The sequence below is a fragment of the Bombus fervidus genome, chromosome 2 (assembly GCF_041682495.2).
Source record: "Bombus fervidus isolate BK054 chromosome 2, iyBomFerv1, whole genome shotgun sequence".
In the NCBI taxonomy this organism is placed as follows: Eukaryota; Metazoa; Arthropoda; class Insecta; order Hymenoptera; family Apidae; genus Bombus; species Bombus fervidus.
The window spans coordinates 17685808-17704622 of record NC_091518.1 but is presented as its reverse complement, the minus strand read 5'-3'; the positions used below and the strand labels follow the sequence as shown (position 1 = coordinate 17704622).

The following is an 18815-nucleotide window of genomic DNA, read 5'->3' as shown; positions in this document are numbered from 1 at the left end:
ATGTACGTAAATCTTTCGTCATGGGAACTTTGTAAAAATCATTTGCATGATAATAACGACGCGATTCTGAAGGATGATAATAAAATAGATGCATACTGAGTGCAATTAGTGCTAATAGCAATTCCAGATTATATTACTGAAATTAGTAGTAGCTGTGGCGAGCAACTGTATCATCACATTGATTAAAATTTATGCTACATTAGATACTGTTACTAAACACGTACAACCGCTCGAAACGACTACCGAGTTCGAAACGTAAAGAACGAAAGATATTTTTAATCTAACTAAAATCCAAGTAGTTTTTCTAACGTAAAGGAATAACTGCTCTTTTCACGATAAACGATCTTTTTAATTAAGGTATGTACTATGCACTATATATAACTGCGCGCTCTTTGTTCTTTTCCGTTTTTGTCAAACGTTGAAAATTATATATAAAGAATTGAAATTTTGTTGTTACTAGAATTAAACAATACGTATATTAGTTACACTAAAACCTAACGTTCCTTCAACGTATGATATATTTAGATGTAAGTTCGTATACTTCGCGCATAATTTTTATTCTACTTAAAAATTAACTAACTAATTAATTAATTAACCATTCAAACTCTTCAAACTCTTCTTCAAAACTCTTGGAAAAATTCTTACATATGATATCTATAGTTATTGTATGCCGATGCAAAGAAGCAATGAAAAGGTGCATAGCATTTCGCAACAGTCTGTGAAACAAACTGATGCAAGTAACGTTAAACAAACTGATGCAAGTAACGTTAAACAAACTTGATATTGATTCGTACGTAGCAGAATTACAGAATACAAAACATGACGAAACAGAGAATAATTTACCTCTGTATTGATGACGGAGGAACAGTTTATACAGCAATTTTATTTTCGCTTCTCAAACGTTTCTCGGTACGCGAGGCGGATCGCCAAAATGATTCGTTCCCCTGAACAAACAAATAATAAAACGGAGCAGATCATGACCGATACGTGGACAACGTGGAACTATATCCGTCGAGATGTTTTTGTTCACGGAACAAAAAGCTTGACGGCTCAAGTATTCTCGAAATTTTTCTCATTTTTCTAAGATAAATCAAACAACGCGAACGAGCGAGGTGAACGCAATTGAAACTGCAAAATCACGTCCATCAAGATTCACCGTAGGTGTAATTGATGGGACGCTGAAATCTATATAAAGAAAGAAGAAAAAGATCGACGACAGAAAACACAGTTCTACAAAACGTGGGTGAAAAAACGTTTTCTTGCTCGACGTGTCTATCAAATTTTAATTAAGTCTGACACGTAACAAACGGTTGCACGAGTACACCCTCGAATTGCTTTTACACCGCTGCAAACGGGGCACGCTGCCAATTCTTAACCCTCGTGAACGATACGCAAAAATTAATCATTTTTGGGTAAGTTAAAGGCATTCGCGCTTCAACAGCGTGCAAGTGATGCAAGTGATAAATATCGAAATAAAAAATGGGGGAAAAGGAAGAGAAATTGTTATGAGTTTGTAACGTTACAATATTAGAATATTCCTTAAGTAATATCGTATTTATATTATATATATCTTCAAAAGATTGAAATATTGAGTTTATCGTATTTATTAGTGAATGATTCTTGTACGTTGTCTACTAGAAATGTTTGTTTTCTCGCAATTTTTAAATTGCTCTGAAAAATTATGATTATTTTGATAACTGATCTATTGTATAAATCATAAAATATTTTAAAATTGTCACTAGTCTTGTTAAAAGACAAGACTGTCATTATTACATTGGTAAAATTTGATACTCCTCTGAAAATATACAGAGAAATTACAAAATATTTGCTACAAGGTATATACTACAAGGTAATCTTTATAAATTATATATTAATTATATAACATAATTCAAAAATTACAGTGAATAATTAATTTGATTAATTTGAGAGATATATCACGGAGAAACATTTTTAAAAAGTCCAAATCAAAATACTTTCGATACATTTATTTCGAACACGATGCACAAGCGTGAATACTTGGGTACTAACGCAGCAAATCGAATCAATTCTCTTGAGCGACGTAACAATCAAATCGGTTCGTGAAAGTGCGTGATTTATTTAATTTAGCAGAAATCTTGAAACGATCGCCTGACTAATCTAAATCAGGACCCTACGAAACAAACGTAATCCAGGAAATAATTCTTATAATTAATCTTGTAGTTGGATATTCGTCCGCCACGTAAATTGCTACTGCATTTTTCCCGCCATTATTCTCGGTTAAACCACGTGTCTTCTAACCAGACATCATGATCGATCGTGTAGTCTCATAGATACAGCAATAGAGATAATAAATTAAAAGATTCTCCGTGTACGATGGAAATTTTGATTCATCGATATTCATCGCGACGCGTACTTCATCGCGTGAAAGCAAATCACGCGACCGTAAATCCGATTATGTCGTAAATACTTAATTTTACAAATTATTCTTCTAAAAATTAAAACTAGGAATTCTCCGTTATTGGAGTGATCGTAAAGAGTGGTTTTAGGATCTAAAATATGCTATAGCTGCCTTCTGAATAATATGCATACCTAATGCATTAAAATCATTTTATCTTTTAGCTGCTTTTTTATTTCAAACTATATTTTCTATGAAATTCTTATTTATGCGATAGGAGTTCTTTTAACCTGTTATAATTAAGTATTTTGTAAAATGTTCCTTATCCTTCTTTTTTCAATGAAATTTCTTCAAATTTTAGTCTACCTTACTAACTACCTTGTAATCTAACTTTACTTATATCATAGATTGATACAACATATAATATCTTTTAAGTTTCGAATATCTGTTATAGATATATAAAGCTGTATATATGTAAGAGGTTTTCTCATGTGTAAAATTCCACGCTGCTAGGACAAGCCATATCCCCAAATAACAAAGTAATAAATAAAATTAAACACTAATCCAATGTGAACGGCGTTTTGAATATTCAAAAATCACATCTATTTTTCCAAACAGAACGATGAATTCTTCTATATATTTATCGCTGGATTTTTGTATTCTCTCTATAAAGTCATTAAGACGCTTAAATTCGAAAAATTTAATCGAAAATAATTTATTCAATAATTCGAAAATAATTCATAACCATTCGTATAATTCTTGACAAGTATTTCGTTCATTTTTATACGGCACACAAATACTCCATTAGTCTAACAAATCTACATTATAAAATTTCAAAACCCATAACAATTATTTTTCTCCTTTTTGTAGATCTGTGAAACAACGCATTTCCCTGTCAAGCGATATTCCACGCATTTAGCCAATAATTGCAAGAAAGATTGATCAAAAAATAATTCGAAGCAGATCAAGACTAATCAAGAAAAAATCTCAAAGAATTTTATCCTATAATACTAGTTCTACCATCTCCCTTTGCAAATATCGATACGAATCCATTTCTACAACTCCCGCTGGTTTCGTCGCGATACAGCGTCTTTTTTCCTTTTTTTTTTTTTTTTTTTTTCTTTTCAGTGGCATTCACTCGATTCGACGAACATCTGCGAGAAATTCGACAACATCCTCGATTTCGCTTCTCGGCAAGGTAATGGCGCATCGACTATAAAACAAGGGTCGGTCGTAAAAACGAATTGAAACCGTGCAGAGTAATCTTTCACGCGTAGCGAACTGTGGAGTTCGTTTTTAGCGCGAAGATAACAAACGACCACCGTACCACGTGTACCCAGACTTGTCTATTTTTCCACGGGGTTACACGGTGTTTTTCATCAAAATCACGAGGCACCCAACGTATACTTGGTTCCATATTTCGCAACGCCTCGGACGCCCATCGCACGAAACTTCCGTTCGTGGACGATGTTCCCTCCGCTATTATGCAAATCCTGATCGTTGCTTATTTTTCGTTATTTTCAGACTGGCGATGCGCCAATCCTTTCTGCCTGTCGTTGTGCCTCTTGAAAGACAGATGCATACGTCTCGATTTGCATTAACTGTCTCCGGTACACGGCGTTCTTGCGTAGTTGTTGCTGTCACTTTTATTAGTGTGTATCGACATCTTTAGAATAATTAGACTAATCTTTTCGGAAAACAACTCGTAACGAAAAAACCATGATAGGTACATGATAAGTTTTTAAATTTTAATATCGCATTCTAATTAAAAAGTGATATTTTAGTATAAAATAGCTAAAGATGAAAAGAATTTGCTAGGTCCGAAAATATGATTAACGAGGTCTTGCAGCTACATAGATATGATTTTAAAGTTAAGACAAGCAATATTTCAGTAATACGACAAGCAATATTTCAGTAATATGATAAGCAATATTTTTAGAATTATGAAAAATGTTGTAAAGTATATGGTTAGTCCCAAAATCAAGTATGTCAAGTATGTTGGAAACGTGGAATTAATTAATAACATACTGAACTTTAAACAACTTCCCTCTAAAATAGATGGACTACGTGATCGTGTTTCTTTCCTGTAGTCTTCAAGCGTTCAAACTTCAAATCATAGATAACTGAAGTTTCATGGATGTTGAACGAAGTCAACTTTCGTATAAAACAAGTGTGATAATAACTATAGGAAAAGTACAATATATGAAGATAGGAAAAATGAGTCAAAATTGTAAAATATTTTTCACTCTAGTCTTGGTTTAAAAAAAAACTCGAATTTAAGATAATTCATAAAGTAAAGTATTGTCAATAAAATCTTCCTTTGTACTTTCTGGAAACTAATAACTTATCAAAGTTACGTAAATATCATATGGAGAAACAATAGTTCTCCTTTTATTTATTCTTCCTTATTTTATAAATATATAAGAAAAACAATAGCTTCATGAACAGTATCTCTGTTATACATGTATGTATATAGAAATTGTAACTGCGGTAAAAGTGATATCACTTCAAAATATCTTTGAGTAGCCGATATTGACGCCGATGCCGACGCAACGACGGTTGAGTCATGACGTGACTCAATGTGAGTGTGTGTGTGCGCGCGCGCGTGCGTGCACCGACCAAAAAAGCAAAGGGTAGTTTTCGACACGTGGTGCGTCAGGACAACAGAAAGAAATGTATCATATTCTAACATTTTTTTTTTACTATATTACATTTTAACACTTCTCTATATGTTACTTTCTTGGGAAATCCTTGCGATCATTTCTATATACATGTCCACAGCTCGGATGATAAATTGCATTCTACACTTCTAATCTATTTTTATATAAGAAATTACCTTCTGCTTGTACATTTTATTTTTGGTCGTAGCTATATAGAAAAATGAAGATGATCGCGAATAAAAGTTAAGTACAATCAAGCGTCATATTGTATCTATCTACAGGATACTATAACTTCGTTTAAGAAAGTTGTACTACAAGCACGATTAATATAGGCGAGAAACGAAGTATATAATACGAAAGTGGCATATATATATAGGGCGAAACAAAATATTTTGAGAAGACTAATCGTAACTACGAATACAAATTCCATTGAAATAGGATCAAGAAGTGAGGAAGATTTAAAGCTAGTTTATGCGAGCAAAAATATACTTCTTTCAAGATCAAAGTGATGTTAGGGAAAAGAATTTAAGATTCGCAGACTGGATAGTACACATCAGATAAAATAACAAATGGACAATGAATTTATTACAGCTTCTAAAATCAATGTTATTAGAATGATTCGTTTTACAGTGGATTATATAATAAATAAAGTTATTTTACGCCTTTATATATTAAGATAACGTTAGAAACAGAGAAATTTTCCTGTAAATCTGGCACTGTTAACTTTTTGACCTATATTCAGCTTAATTGGTCTTATCCATACTATGAGACTCTCGAACTTACCTCTTTTATCATACTGCATAATTTAACCTATAACTAAAGTAGGTAGTACGGTTTGTAATCGTGAAAGATTGAGAGTTTCAAGAAATACAAGCTCTCAAAGACAATCAATCGATACATCAACTATCACCATATCGTTATTCATTAGTTCGTTAACTTCGCGAAGTTTCTAGTACTTGAAAAATAAATCATGGATCATAAATCATAGTCTAATTTTCGTTCTTAATAACAAGGGGCCGTATACGTATGAAATTAATAAAAAAACAAAAGCAGAACTCCGCAAGTACTCCTTAAATAGAAATAGAAGTTTAAAAAGAAACGGTGTTTTTTTTTTAAATGAAAAATGCTCTGAAACTTACTCCGATTTTTTTTTATAGACTCGTATATATTGTTACGTCGCTTTGGAGATAGAAGTTACACAAACATTTTTGTCAAATATGTACCAAGATCATTCAGAATTGCAGCTGCAGAAGAATTAGTAATCTAACATATTCACGAGAAGTAAAATATTCTTGGCTTGTAACTAATTTTTCTGGCAAACAAATACAATAAATTATATGTAATAGGATTTTTTATTTCATTATAAGGCTCCTTTGCTGTCACATTGCTGACTAACTCGACTTCCTTGACAAATTTGAATTAATATAAAATTTGTAAAGATAATTATACATTATCATCAACAAATATTCACACAAATCTATTAAAATAATAATAATTAAAATAAACCTTCTAGTCAGAGCTATTCCTGAATCGTTACTTGTAAAATTCTTCAAAAAGATAGGGATATAAGTGAGAGAAAATGATTGATAGAAAATGGAGGAACCTTACTTATTAACTTACAAAAATTGAAAAAAGATGCAAAATGGACGACGGCTTACCGAGCTCGCGAAACCCGGCTGGCGCACGCTGCTGGCTAGGAAACGTTAGAGAACCCGGGTTGTTTTCCTGACACCTATCTCTGCAATTCCACGAAGTGCTTTCTGAATGGGTCTGAAGGGACAGATTTTGAATCAACGGCCACAGGGTGTTGATTTCATACTGTACTGATTGCGCCCCGTTCAGGAGTTTCGATTCCTTCTCTGCTGCCCGAATTTTCTTGGTTGGTAGATATTATATCTTTTACCTATTTTCTTGGTTCTTTTAGAGCGCTAGCAGACTCCTAGGCGCATTTTTTTTTGGTGGACAGCAGAGTGTACGATGGTGTGTCCTTATGGGAAAACAGAGCCCCCCCCCCTCATGGTTCCCCTTTATTCTCCGAAATTCATCCACCATACCGGTAATGCGCTTCACGCAGGATGGCAAGCCAGTATATGGTGTAGTAGAAGCCCTAAGCATCGGTTTGTTTAGTGGGGGGTGTGTGGTCTCTTTCCTCCATCCGGACGATCCCTAACGTCGACGATCCATGAAAAACGTAAAAACTCGGTGCAAGGATTCGAACTCAGGTCCTGGGCGTTAACAGCCAACTACGTTAACCACATCGCCACCGTCGTCCTTAGTAAGACTTGTTATAGAATCGAATTTTCATATTTAATGCTCCAACCTCGTATAAACATGTTTAAATCGCTCGAAATAAAATACTTTTTCATATTTTACATTTTTATCTAATTTAAGAAATATCATTTTCGTGTTTCTACGTCTGTCAGTATATTATCGATGGATCAATATGAATGATCGAACAGATATTAGACACTGTCAAATTTTAATGGGCAGTTAGTTAACCGTGTGATCATGTTTGACCAATTCACGTTATTCCGTCCGTATGAAAATTCATCTCGCGTGGAGAAGCTGAATATGGGTCATGCGAATAACATTTTCGATTTGGCAGCAATCGTCGTGGTCCTTCAAAATCGATTGCATTTCTATTAACGACAGATGAGCGTGAGTTTGAAATCGAGCATCTTGAAGTTCACGCAGTACACTCCAAAATACGTAGTTTAATAGATAACTGGCTTTGATTTCCACGAATGTTCGAGCCTGTCGAAATTTTTCCACGAAAAAGAGAATCTTTCTAAAAATAGTTGATTAACACGTTCTGCTTTAAATAAAATAAACGATGTATGATGCGTACTAAAATAATAAAGTATATTGATTTATGGATAAATAGCAATTATATTAAGTGCCTCACGTTCGTTCCCTCGGTTCATAAATAAATAAATAAGTTTTATAACAATTTTAATTAAGTATTGAATTGAGAAGTATGTAGAACGAAAATTATCTTCCAAATGATAATTAGACACTCGATTATATTAAAGACAGAATGCTCGTAATTTTTTATAGCTAAACGTCAATCTTATAAGACAAAAAAGCTACTTCAAATTTCTTTTAATTTCAATATTAGGTAACGTTCTGTGTTTTACTTGAATAAATCCTCAGATAAATAATTTTTCTCAAAATAGAAAACTATCTTAAAATAAAGTATAAAAATATCCTAACTGGACAGAATGTTTACTAACAATGTGCACTATTATCAAACATAATTTTAAATGTGTATTGTCCTAATGTCACGCGTATAATTGGACAAGCGAACAAAAAATATAAATTATTTCGCATTAAATAAACGATTTAAATCCAATCGATCTGAATTTCGTTAACTGAGTTTCGTTTTTTACTTTTTCAACGAAATCAGTCTTTTTACGCGTATTCCAATTTAGACGTGCGTTCCAATGATAAAATACAATTTCGCTATATTTTTTATAGATATACATGCGTTTCAATATTAAAACATGATTTTTGTATATTTAACACGTGATAGTTTATTTGATACACGATTGCCATCGTTTGATTTCCGATAAAATATTTATTCCAAACCTATAGAAGAATGAAAACCTATGCATGCCGACAAAAAAAAACTGTTTAAAACAGTCCATAGAACCGATTGTATTCGAACTCAGCTTCGTTTCAACAACAATGCTACTTTTTATTTTGTCAAAGCACATCTCAATTTTTTCCAATGCTAAAAAACGATTTCTTTATTTCCCTAACACGCGATAGCTCGTACGATACACGATACACGATTGCCGCCAACAAAATATTTACATACATACAATGAACTTGTGGAGGACCTTTTACATTCAACACGTATTTCAGCGACAAAATACTTAAATCAGTCCACAGAATCAACTGTATTTGATCTTCGTTTCTAAAATAATGTTAACTTTTATTGCTACAATAAGTTTCAATTCAAAGGCTCGATTTCTTCATTTGTCTTGACCAGCTGTTAGTAATAACACTAAATTTCGCCTCGTTTTCATAGCGCTAATTTCGTACTTCGTCAATGCCCGTTCTGATTTTCCCCGTTGCTAAAGCTAAAAACCATTTCTGTACAATTCGTTCAATATACAGTGGTTCATAAAATTATTCGAATCCTTACGATAGAAAATTTTTATAAATTACGTGTTGTACGAAACCGTTTGATCAACATTATGATAAGATGCAACTGTTTGTAATTATATTGGTGCAATTTGAAATCAGTCGATGTAAATGTTAATAGAAATTACGAGACAATCGTTGCTAACGTATACTAAACGTATATAAAGAATTAATACACAGCACGAATAGTGGTCTTAAACATAGAATAATAAATAGCTATATATTGTTTTACTAAATGTTGTGGTTTACTGGTATACATAATCAATAATTTTCTGATCAAATACTTTGGTAATTTATATGAAGTGTATACTTGTAATAAATGTCTGTTAATTGTCAAATAAATCTTTTTTGTTGAACATGAAGAGTATTTCTTGGACACTTTCATCCAACATCCACCTTATCTATAATCGTGACAATCCAATTTCAGAATCTTTAATATAGTATACGAGATATATTCGTAAAAGGTTTTTATAAGTGTTCAAATACTTTCGTGAGTAGCTGTATCGTTATCGGCGTTTCCTTTCAAAGAAAATATTTGTTTTGAAATCCGTGGAAGGGTGAAACTCTTTGCATTCGTCGCGACGTATAGTATATTGCAAGGAAAAGGTTAAAGCAGTCGATAGAACCGGTTGTATTCGAGACATTTCCGAGTCCCGTTTCTTTTGATCCCTGGATTCATCGTGTTTCATCGCGTCGACGCGATGCATTTGACAAAAGAGGCACGCGCACCGAGATCCACGGCTAACAGAGGACATACCATCACATCAAACGAGACCGAGAGATAGGTCGTGTACCGTGGCTAAAAACACCGAGGATACAGCGGAGGAGAAAGTTCGATCGCAACGAGAATAACGTGTGCCGAACACTCGACTTTCGACATCACGAACCTCTTCGGTTTAATCCAATAATCGCTTAATTTATCCGTCCGATTCTCAATTATTCATATTACTGCACGCTAGTTAGGAAGTTCATTTATAAGTAGACTATCGATTTTTATACAAAAATATTTAGGAATATAAGTAAAAAGATGGAAACGAAGATACGGTAAGTATAATTTTCTTAATTTTCTGATTTTCATGTTATTTGATGTTTGAAAGTGCGTAGTTCATTTATTATGTTGTTTTAGTTATTTTTTTTTTTTTTTCTTTTATTATGCGCCTGTATGTATAGGTTTAAAAAACTGTTATAATACGCAAATGTTTAAATTTATTTTCACTTTATGGACTGTTTTACTGCGTCAAACTGTATTAATCTAAATCATTATACAATTAATGGAATATTTCTTGCAGACAATTTAATGAAATGCTATTTTACAAGTCATAATATCTGCTAGATATTACTTATGAGTCATCCATAAAAGAGAACTATGATGTTTAATCGGAAACATCCAGAAGCTACTGTATTTCTACTTTTGAATTCTTTTATATATAATGTATTAAGTGTCATACAAGAAGTCATATCAGAAAATCAGTCAACGTGGAAAATACCATAAACTGTGTAATATGTTCTCGTTTTATAAATCTAGAAATGTAGAATTTCTAACGAAATCTATTGTTTAGAACTCGTAACATTTATCGTTTGTGAATCAGACGAAATTAAAATGAGTTTACCTATGTGCATGGAAATATCTATACATGTATTTAGTTTAGGTAAACATTTTACGAAGTTCACAGTAGGTAATTTTGAAAAGTCTGACATTTATACATTTACTCGTTAACGAAACAGTATCGACGTAGATTCCATATTAATGAAATCGAATTTTTTTTATTAACCTTCGTAACATTACTCCTTCTCTTATATATGTATCTACACAAATTATAATTTATAATTAATAGTATTATATATAATAGTACATAATTAACATATATTATAATTAATTAGCAACAGTATAAATATTTATCAAAAAGCTTACTGTAAAGAGTATTATCTATAAGATTATTAAATTATACTTTTATGAATTTAAAGGTATATATTTCATTTATTTCGCAATAACTCGGAGACGTTATTAATTAGTAATAAATTAAAAAATATTCAACGTTCTGACGTAAAATGAAGGTTTTTTGAATATAAAATTGTTATAACGTTTTGCAAAATTTTTATATACCACAGATAGAAAGGAAAACAAAGCGAAGTTGAAATATACAAAGCAGAATAAAACTTAATACATATATTAAAACTTTGTATAATCACGATTCCTGTTGGCTATAAATTTTGATGCGATACGCTGTATCGCACATTTTTCTAATTAAATATTCTTATTTTCAGCTAGAAAGGGGAAAGCACCGAAGCATTGTATGCATAGTTAATTAAAGAATTCCGAGAGAATGACGAGACCCCAACCATACTTCACACATTCGTCCCATAGTTTACGGGGAATAAAGAAAATTGCGGTCCCTAAGTGCAAGTTGCAGTACATTTTCGTTGCATTTATTAATTTATTTTACCCTCCTAACCAAATAAGCACATAAAACAATTATAATACGTTTAATTAATTTCGTATTATGCTACATCAAGTAAAACACCTTTTGCCAGATTTACTTTGCCAAGTTACTACTACTAGAAATTTACGTTAAGATTAGTAAAAATAAAATAAAATAACAATCAAAATGTTACAATAAATAATAAACAAAAGAAAGTTTTCCAAGAAATCACCAATCGTTCAAAAAAAAAAAAAAAAAGAAACATAAGCGAAACAAGATTAATAAAATGTTTCTGTTATTTTGTTTCACCCCCGAGCAGTCATCGACCGAAGTAGTGTTTACGTATTCAGAGATCTTTAACCTACCCCTTATCTATGACTCTAAGAAAAAGAATAAAAAGAAGGATATGTGACGCTTGACGAACAACAATTTTATTTACCCATTGCACCAGAAATAAGGCACTTTAAATTTGATTTTGTTAAAGTAGAAATAACTTCCTTGGGTAAAACAAATATCAAATGGTTTATCAATTTTATAGAGAACTTGTTTCAATATTTGAAACACAACATACACATTTTTCACATTAAAAAATTATTTCCTGGATAGAGTGCAATAAAGTAATTACATATTATATATAATAATATTTTTAAAAAAATGTTTTTATATATGATTAAAACAACCTGTTACTTTAGTGATATGGAATATCTTGTTAAAAATTTTTTTTAAAGAATCATCGATTTTATAGTTTTCTTTCTAAAGGATGTAAGGATACACTGATAACAAGGTCTTATATAATATTTTCATTTAATTAAATTATGCTGCAGGTTAAATATCATTAAAAACTATACATGATTTTTAATTATATAGATAATGAATCGAAAAATAATTCAAAATAATATTTAGATATTTTTATGTATCTTAGTAGTTTCTAAAATAATAGTCTTTTGGTTTAGTAATAGATATAGAAATAATCAAATTATTTCTCAAGAATGAAATGACATTCCCCGAACTTTCTATAAAAATTGATGGATTCAAAGTATACAGGTAATACGTAAGTCTGAAATATCCTTTGACCGACTCAATTATGTGAGATATATTGACAGATATTGTCTATTTACGTTTGTAAATTGTTTTTGCGTACTGTTCCTTACGTTATTCGAACTCTATAAACATAACCTGTTGCGAAAATTCAAGATACAACATACTGCATGTATATACGAAATCTATATACTGTATATACGGACGCTACTACAAGAAAGTCCAATAATCGATTAATAAATCATAATACTATTTCGAGTATTAGACAAATTTGTGTGACTCTGATCTTGTCTCGTTTCATTTTAAGCAGATATATACTCTATTTATTAATATTAATTTTTCATATACATATATATATATATATTATATAAAAATTCCGAATAAATTTATAACAAGCATTAATACGAAATTGTAATGTATAAATTATTTTGGCAAAAGTATTAAAATATAGCTATAGTCGCTAGAATTAAGACATGTCAGCGAAAGGTGAAAGGGGAGGCCAACGAAGTACTGCGTCGTACGTAGTGAACCACGCAGTCGGGCGGAATTTTGCGCAAAACGCCAACTGTGACTATCACCACGACTTTTAAAAACTCATATAACTCGATATTCTTACTCATGCTCCTAATAGCCAATACGAAAAGCCGATATCAAATTACATCATCTCCTTTGAAAACATGACTCGTCCTCAAATTACAACAAACTTTCGTTCGAATACAATATAGCAAGTGATTTCGAGCGTTTGCCCGTTTACGCGAACAAACGAAAATGGTCAAAGAAGCCGGTAGCGAGGCAAGAAAGCGAAGCAACTATGTAGATCGTAAATTCTCCGAGCGATTGATTACCCGATGAACAAACGAAAACAGAAAGAACGTATATGCGTATCCACTTACCTGAATTTTCTCGAGCTTCAGACTTCCGTGTAGAAATAGTTGGATGAACCAACCGATGCTTCACGCCATGGATCCCCTCTGCAAGATGCTTCACTCGCGAGCCGCGACGCGGGGAAAGGGATATCACCTCTTTCTCCCCTTCTGTCTAAACCAATTTTCCAGACAACCGGCCCCACTACTGAGATCGTTACATTTTCGCGTGCGAAACGACCCTATATCTAGTCTTCCTGGATACAGCGTCTCTGCTACTTGTGAGATTAGTACGTGGTGACCCGGCCGGACGCGAACGAGACCGCTCTCTCCTTCTTTCTTCTCTTTTTATTTCGCTACGGTGAGAGAGACGCGCACGCTCCAGCACGAAAGCTCGACGACGAATAAAAGCCCAACCGCGATCAGACGACGAAGCCAGGACGCGCCTTTCGAAAGCACCGCGCAAGCTCAAGCTATTCGTGCACAACCCGATATCCACGATCGTGTTAAGGGTCGTTTCTCCTCGGCTACGTTCGACCGCCAATGGTGAACCCGACCTGCTAAGAATTTTGTGTGTGAGACTGACTCCTGCTTTGTTATGCTTAAAAATTACAAAAGCTTAGAAAAATGTTACTGAACTAACCTTCGTTTTAGCAACGTTGTATTGCTTTAATTTGTAAATGATATTTATAAATATAAACAAACATTATTGGATATGAATGTTCAATTTATATTTGATATTCGTGTAATGAGTATTGAAATAATTTCAATGTTATATAGTGTATTGTTTCGTTGATTGATAATAACTCGATGTATATGATAGATCCAATTATATGCAGTATACATATATATATATGTCTTAAGTGATATTGAAAAATATTGATTTTCGATAGTGATTATAAAATTCTATAAATCACTGGCATTATAATACATTGGTTATTTGGTAATTGATGTAACGGTTGTTTGATAATTGAAATTTAAATCCTTGAATTTTTAAAAACATACGGCAGAATATTGGACATGTAGAAACTAAAAAAAATTAGGATGTAATTATTGTAAATAATGAAAAAATAAGTAATTAATGTGAATAATAATTATTATCAAAATATATTTTAATAGCTACTTACGCTTTGGTATTACATTTTACTTTGATCTTTTTGATCGATGTTTCTTTTCCCGCCAATTTCAGACTATATATTTACTGATAATTATCAATCAAAGGTATGAAATCATAGACTTTTACGTATAAAATACAATGTTGAATATAATTACGAGATAAAAATTTCATTTATATATCCTGTCAAAGTTTTGAATCTTCTTAAAATCTTAATATGGCTGGTACATAGACTTTGTAGGTTTCGATAGAACGTTTCTTTTCATATTATCGATAGTATTTGTCGAGTATCGATATGTAGGTACAGTACAGAATTATACGATATATCGATTGTTTCCCAATCAAATATAGGTACCAATAGTTGACAATACCGTGCATTTAACTCTGTGGAGAAATAATAAAGTTAATTACGAATAAATTGACGTGAATGTCATTATACAGTAAAGTATACTTGGACTAATAGTTTCTTTCTCGTATTAAGTATGGACGAAAACTACAGTCCGCCTACAATCGTAAGTAATAAAACTTCGTGAACCACATGCATGCTTTGAATTAACACTTAACCTATATTTCTTTCGTTTAATACAATTAATATTGTCCGGATCTTATAAAACTCATCTGGCATGATAAAATATTTATAATTTTATTTTAATATTTTTATTCTTATACGAGTTATTTAAAATGTATAAGGTTATATAGCTTACTCCATTTTAATATTATCATATTTTATATTTTAATTATATGTTACATTTATAAAAATATATTAAGAAAAATATTTTTTATTTGTAGGATATTCCAAATACTCCTAAACATTTATGTATTACTGGAAGTTGGGTAAATAGTAGCAGAATCAGTATATACACGAATAAAAGATTTCAGAATTCAACTAAAAAAAGTTCAGAGAAATATGAGCCAACGGTACATATTTTAAAGCCAGAAGTAATTCTGTTTTCTCCACAATTACGTAAATTAGTAAACGAAAGTAATGGTGTCTTTCTGTCCATTCAAAAAATAAAATCTTCTTCTGGAGATGTTAGACCAGAACTTTTAAAACATAGCAAACAATACAGGTCTATTTTAAGAGCATGTATAGAAAGTTTGCAAGATATATGTGGAAAATGTTTGAGTGATAAAAAAGAATCACTAGAAAATTTTCTGACAATTTTTTATCAAATAGAGTGTGTATGGCACTTGATTGAAATCCTTTGTGTAGATATAGTACCAGGTAAATTATTTTGTTTAAATTATCTATTAAAAACAGAAAATGGCAAATATATATCGAAAAGTCCTAATATATAATATTTTTAATTTAGGTGATGTAGTATTACCACAATTGTTAGAATGGATTAGATTTCACTTTCCATCTAGAGAACTTGTAGCAGTTAAAATATTAGCCCAGAAGACAATCGGTGCTGATTTGGAGTATCCAAATTATTGGGAAGCTGTAATAGGCTGTGCTTTACATGGAAAGTTAGATTTAGTAAGAGCTTTATTAGCATTACATAGCAAAGCAGATCATCCTGCTTTTGTAATGGCAGAAAATATTCTTAAAACAATGCCCATCTATAATGTGTATGGCGGTTATTCTATAGATGGATTTACTACATGTTGGAAACGTTGGCAACTAGAGTTGTGTTCAAATTTAAATAGTAAAGCTTTTATCGTTGATACTTATTTAGAAATGATTATGAAGGTATCTATATAAATATATACGTGTACAAATACAATGACATAATGTTACTTAAATTATTAAAAACATTTAATGCAGTTAATTGCAGGAGAACAAGATGTATTGTGGCAATTTGCACAATATACAGATGCTTGGTATGAACTGTTAGCAGCAAAGTTATTTTATACTTCTCCATGTTGTAAGCAACCTGAACTTTCTCATCATGCTAATAGTATTTCCAAAAGATGGCAAGCTAATAGACCTTCTGATAATGCTATACGTGCTGTTATGGAAAGCGACTTACACCATGTTATTAAAGAAATACAATATATGGGTGATAATGGATGGTTTGCTACTCATTTGGTAGATCTATTATATGTTTGTGGAAAACTTAAAATATTGGATAGAGATCAAATAAAGTAAGTTAGTACATAATTTGTGTTATATAAAGTTTACGAAATAAGAATTATTTTATTTTTTATCAGAGTTAGCAGTCAACTTCATGAATCTCTTATATTGGAATATGGGAATACATTAATGGCACATCATTCTTTGTGGCAATGTGGTGCAAGTTACTTAATACATTGTCCTATTCAAGGCTTAGCTAGACTAGAAATATTGTTACAGTCACTTCCAATGGGCTCAGAAGCAAGAGTAAATAAAATTCTTGATATAGCACGAGATAATAAGATGGATCATATAGGTTGATATTGTTTCTCAAATTATTATGTACATATATATAATTCATTTTAATATAAAACATATTACTATATCTAAAAACTCTCTTTGTTAGTTACTAGCATTTGTAAAATTCAAGGACTAAAATCTATGAGGCAAGGAAGATTGGGAAATGCACTTGCATGGGCATTAAAAGCACAAGATAGTGGTTTTATAACATATATTGCAGATCAGTTTTTGAAGCGTTATGCAGAACACGGAGAATTAGATTGTCGTGATCTATTAGAAAATTTAGGTTTCTGTATGATGGCTAGTGATAGACTCACATTCTTAGGTAAATCAATTTTGGAGTTTGAGTTGATAAACACAAGCAAATTTTTAGTAAAAAGTTGAATTTTTATTCAATTATAACTTTCATTATTTTTTACAATAGGAAAGTATTGCGAATTTCATCAAATGTATGGAATCGGAGAATTTAAAGAAGCAGCAAGTTTATTAGTGTCCCTTTTAGTTTCAAATTTAACACCAAAATAGTAAGCTATCCATATATCTACACCCAAACTTTGAATTGAAAAGTAATTTAATAGAAAAATTTTATTTCAGCTTTTGGTCGATTCTTTTATCAGATGCTATTCCATTATTAGAAGCCAAAGATGTAATTTTATCTTCCAGTGATTGTTTTGAATTATTACGTTGTGTAGAAGCACATGGAGATGATCTAAAGTTTCAAAATAAAATTGAAATCTTCCGACTAGCCGTTGCTAGGAATCTAGCTCGAGCATTGAGTCTTGAAGGCTGCCAAGTGGAACATTAGAAGATTTATTATCAACTTATTATGTTAAAGAATTTTTTAATTTTTTTAATTAAAAAAGAATTTCCATGCATAATCATCAATGTATTCCATTAAATCATAGTACATTTTTTTAATATTAAAAATATAACGATAAATTTTGTAAATAAATATTTTTACATACGATTAAAATTATTTATAACAATGACAATGGATTTCATTAACATTTCAATCTCAAATATGATTTTTTTTTTTCTGTTATTAACACTATTTCGTTATGATAAACATCTAATAAGAAATAGATTTTTAATAGAATATATAAAATTCTAATAAAAAGTAAAGGTAAATTTCTAATAAAATATGAATATATTAGTAGTAGATGTAGTAATAGAATACTATTATTAATATTTATTCATATACATATAAGTAACTATAAAAATATCACATGTAAAAATTCATTGGTTTTCACACATTTGATATTGGGACCAAGGTTTGTCCTCACTTATAATTAACATACACAATATTGAATTAAATTTTAATACATACCAAATTACATTAATTGTTTAAGACGAATATAATTTCAAATAATCTTATTATCTTAAAGTATAATATGCACTATTACAAAAACAATTAATAAAAATTTGCAATTTGTGTATCTACAAAAAAAAGATTACATATTCTAACTTAAATAATCTATTCAATGGTAGTAAAAGTAATTGCATAGTGCTACCTATGTAGTGCTATTATCATGCACTATATGTAATGTAATCAACTGATAAAAAAAGTCAGTAATCACGTTACGTAATATCAGACATAATACCACAAACGCGGTATACAGAGGTGTATCACTCAATATAGGTGTAATAATATAGGTGTTTCGAGGCCAATATAGCTTATATTATCATTTTCGTGTTACCGATTTTTAACATAGATTCCAACATTAGTAACAGATAGAATTAAAATTAAATCTGACCATAAAATATGACAAACAAGACATATATATATATATATATACAGTATGTGTACATAAAAATTAATTAATCGATTCACATAATTGTAA

General features: G+C 31.1%; 2 protein-coding genes across 3 annotated transcripts in view; one reads left to right on the top strand and one right to left on the bottom strand.

Annotated features, from left to right (window-relative positions):
• Positions 1–13930, bottom strand: part of LOC139998196 (uncharacterized) — a 110877-nt gene extending 96947 nt beyond the window's left edge. The window contains exon 1 of one of the 2 annotated variants that reach the window (XM_072022553.1): positions 13535–13930. The gene's annotated coding sequence lies outside the window, so the exon portion shown is untranslated. The remainder of the gene's footprint in view (positions 1–13534) is intronic. The other variant, XM_072022555.1, reaches the window with a different exon arrangement.
• A 1012-nt stretch (positions 13931–14942) lies between these two features.
• Nup75 (nuclear pore complex protein Nup75) lies at positions 14943–17938 on the top strand. The gene is made up of 8 exons (XM_072022226.1): positions 14943–15130; positions 15408–15843; positions 15932–16311; positions 16387–16706; positions 16773–16990; positions 17081–17299; positions 17399–17498; positions 17569–17938. The coding sequence occupies exons 1-8, from the start codon at positions 15101–15103 to the stop codon at positions 17777–17779; spliced, it is 1914 nt and encodes a 637-aa protein (XP_071878327.1). The 5' UTR covers positions 14943–15100; the 3' UTR covers positions 17780–17938.
• Positions 17939–18815: the final 877 nt, after the last annotated feature.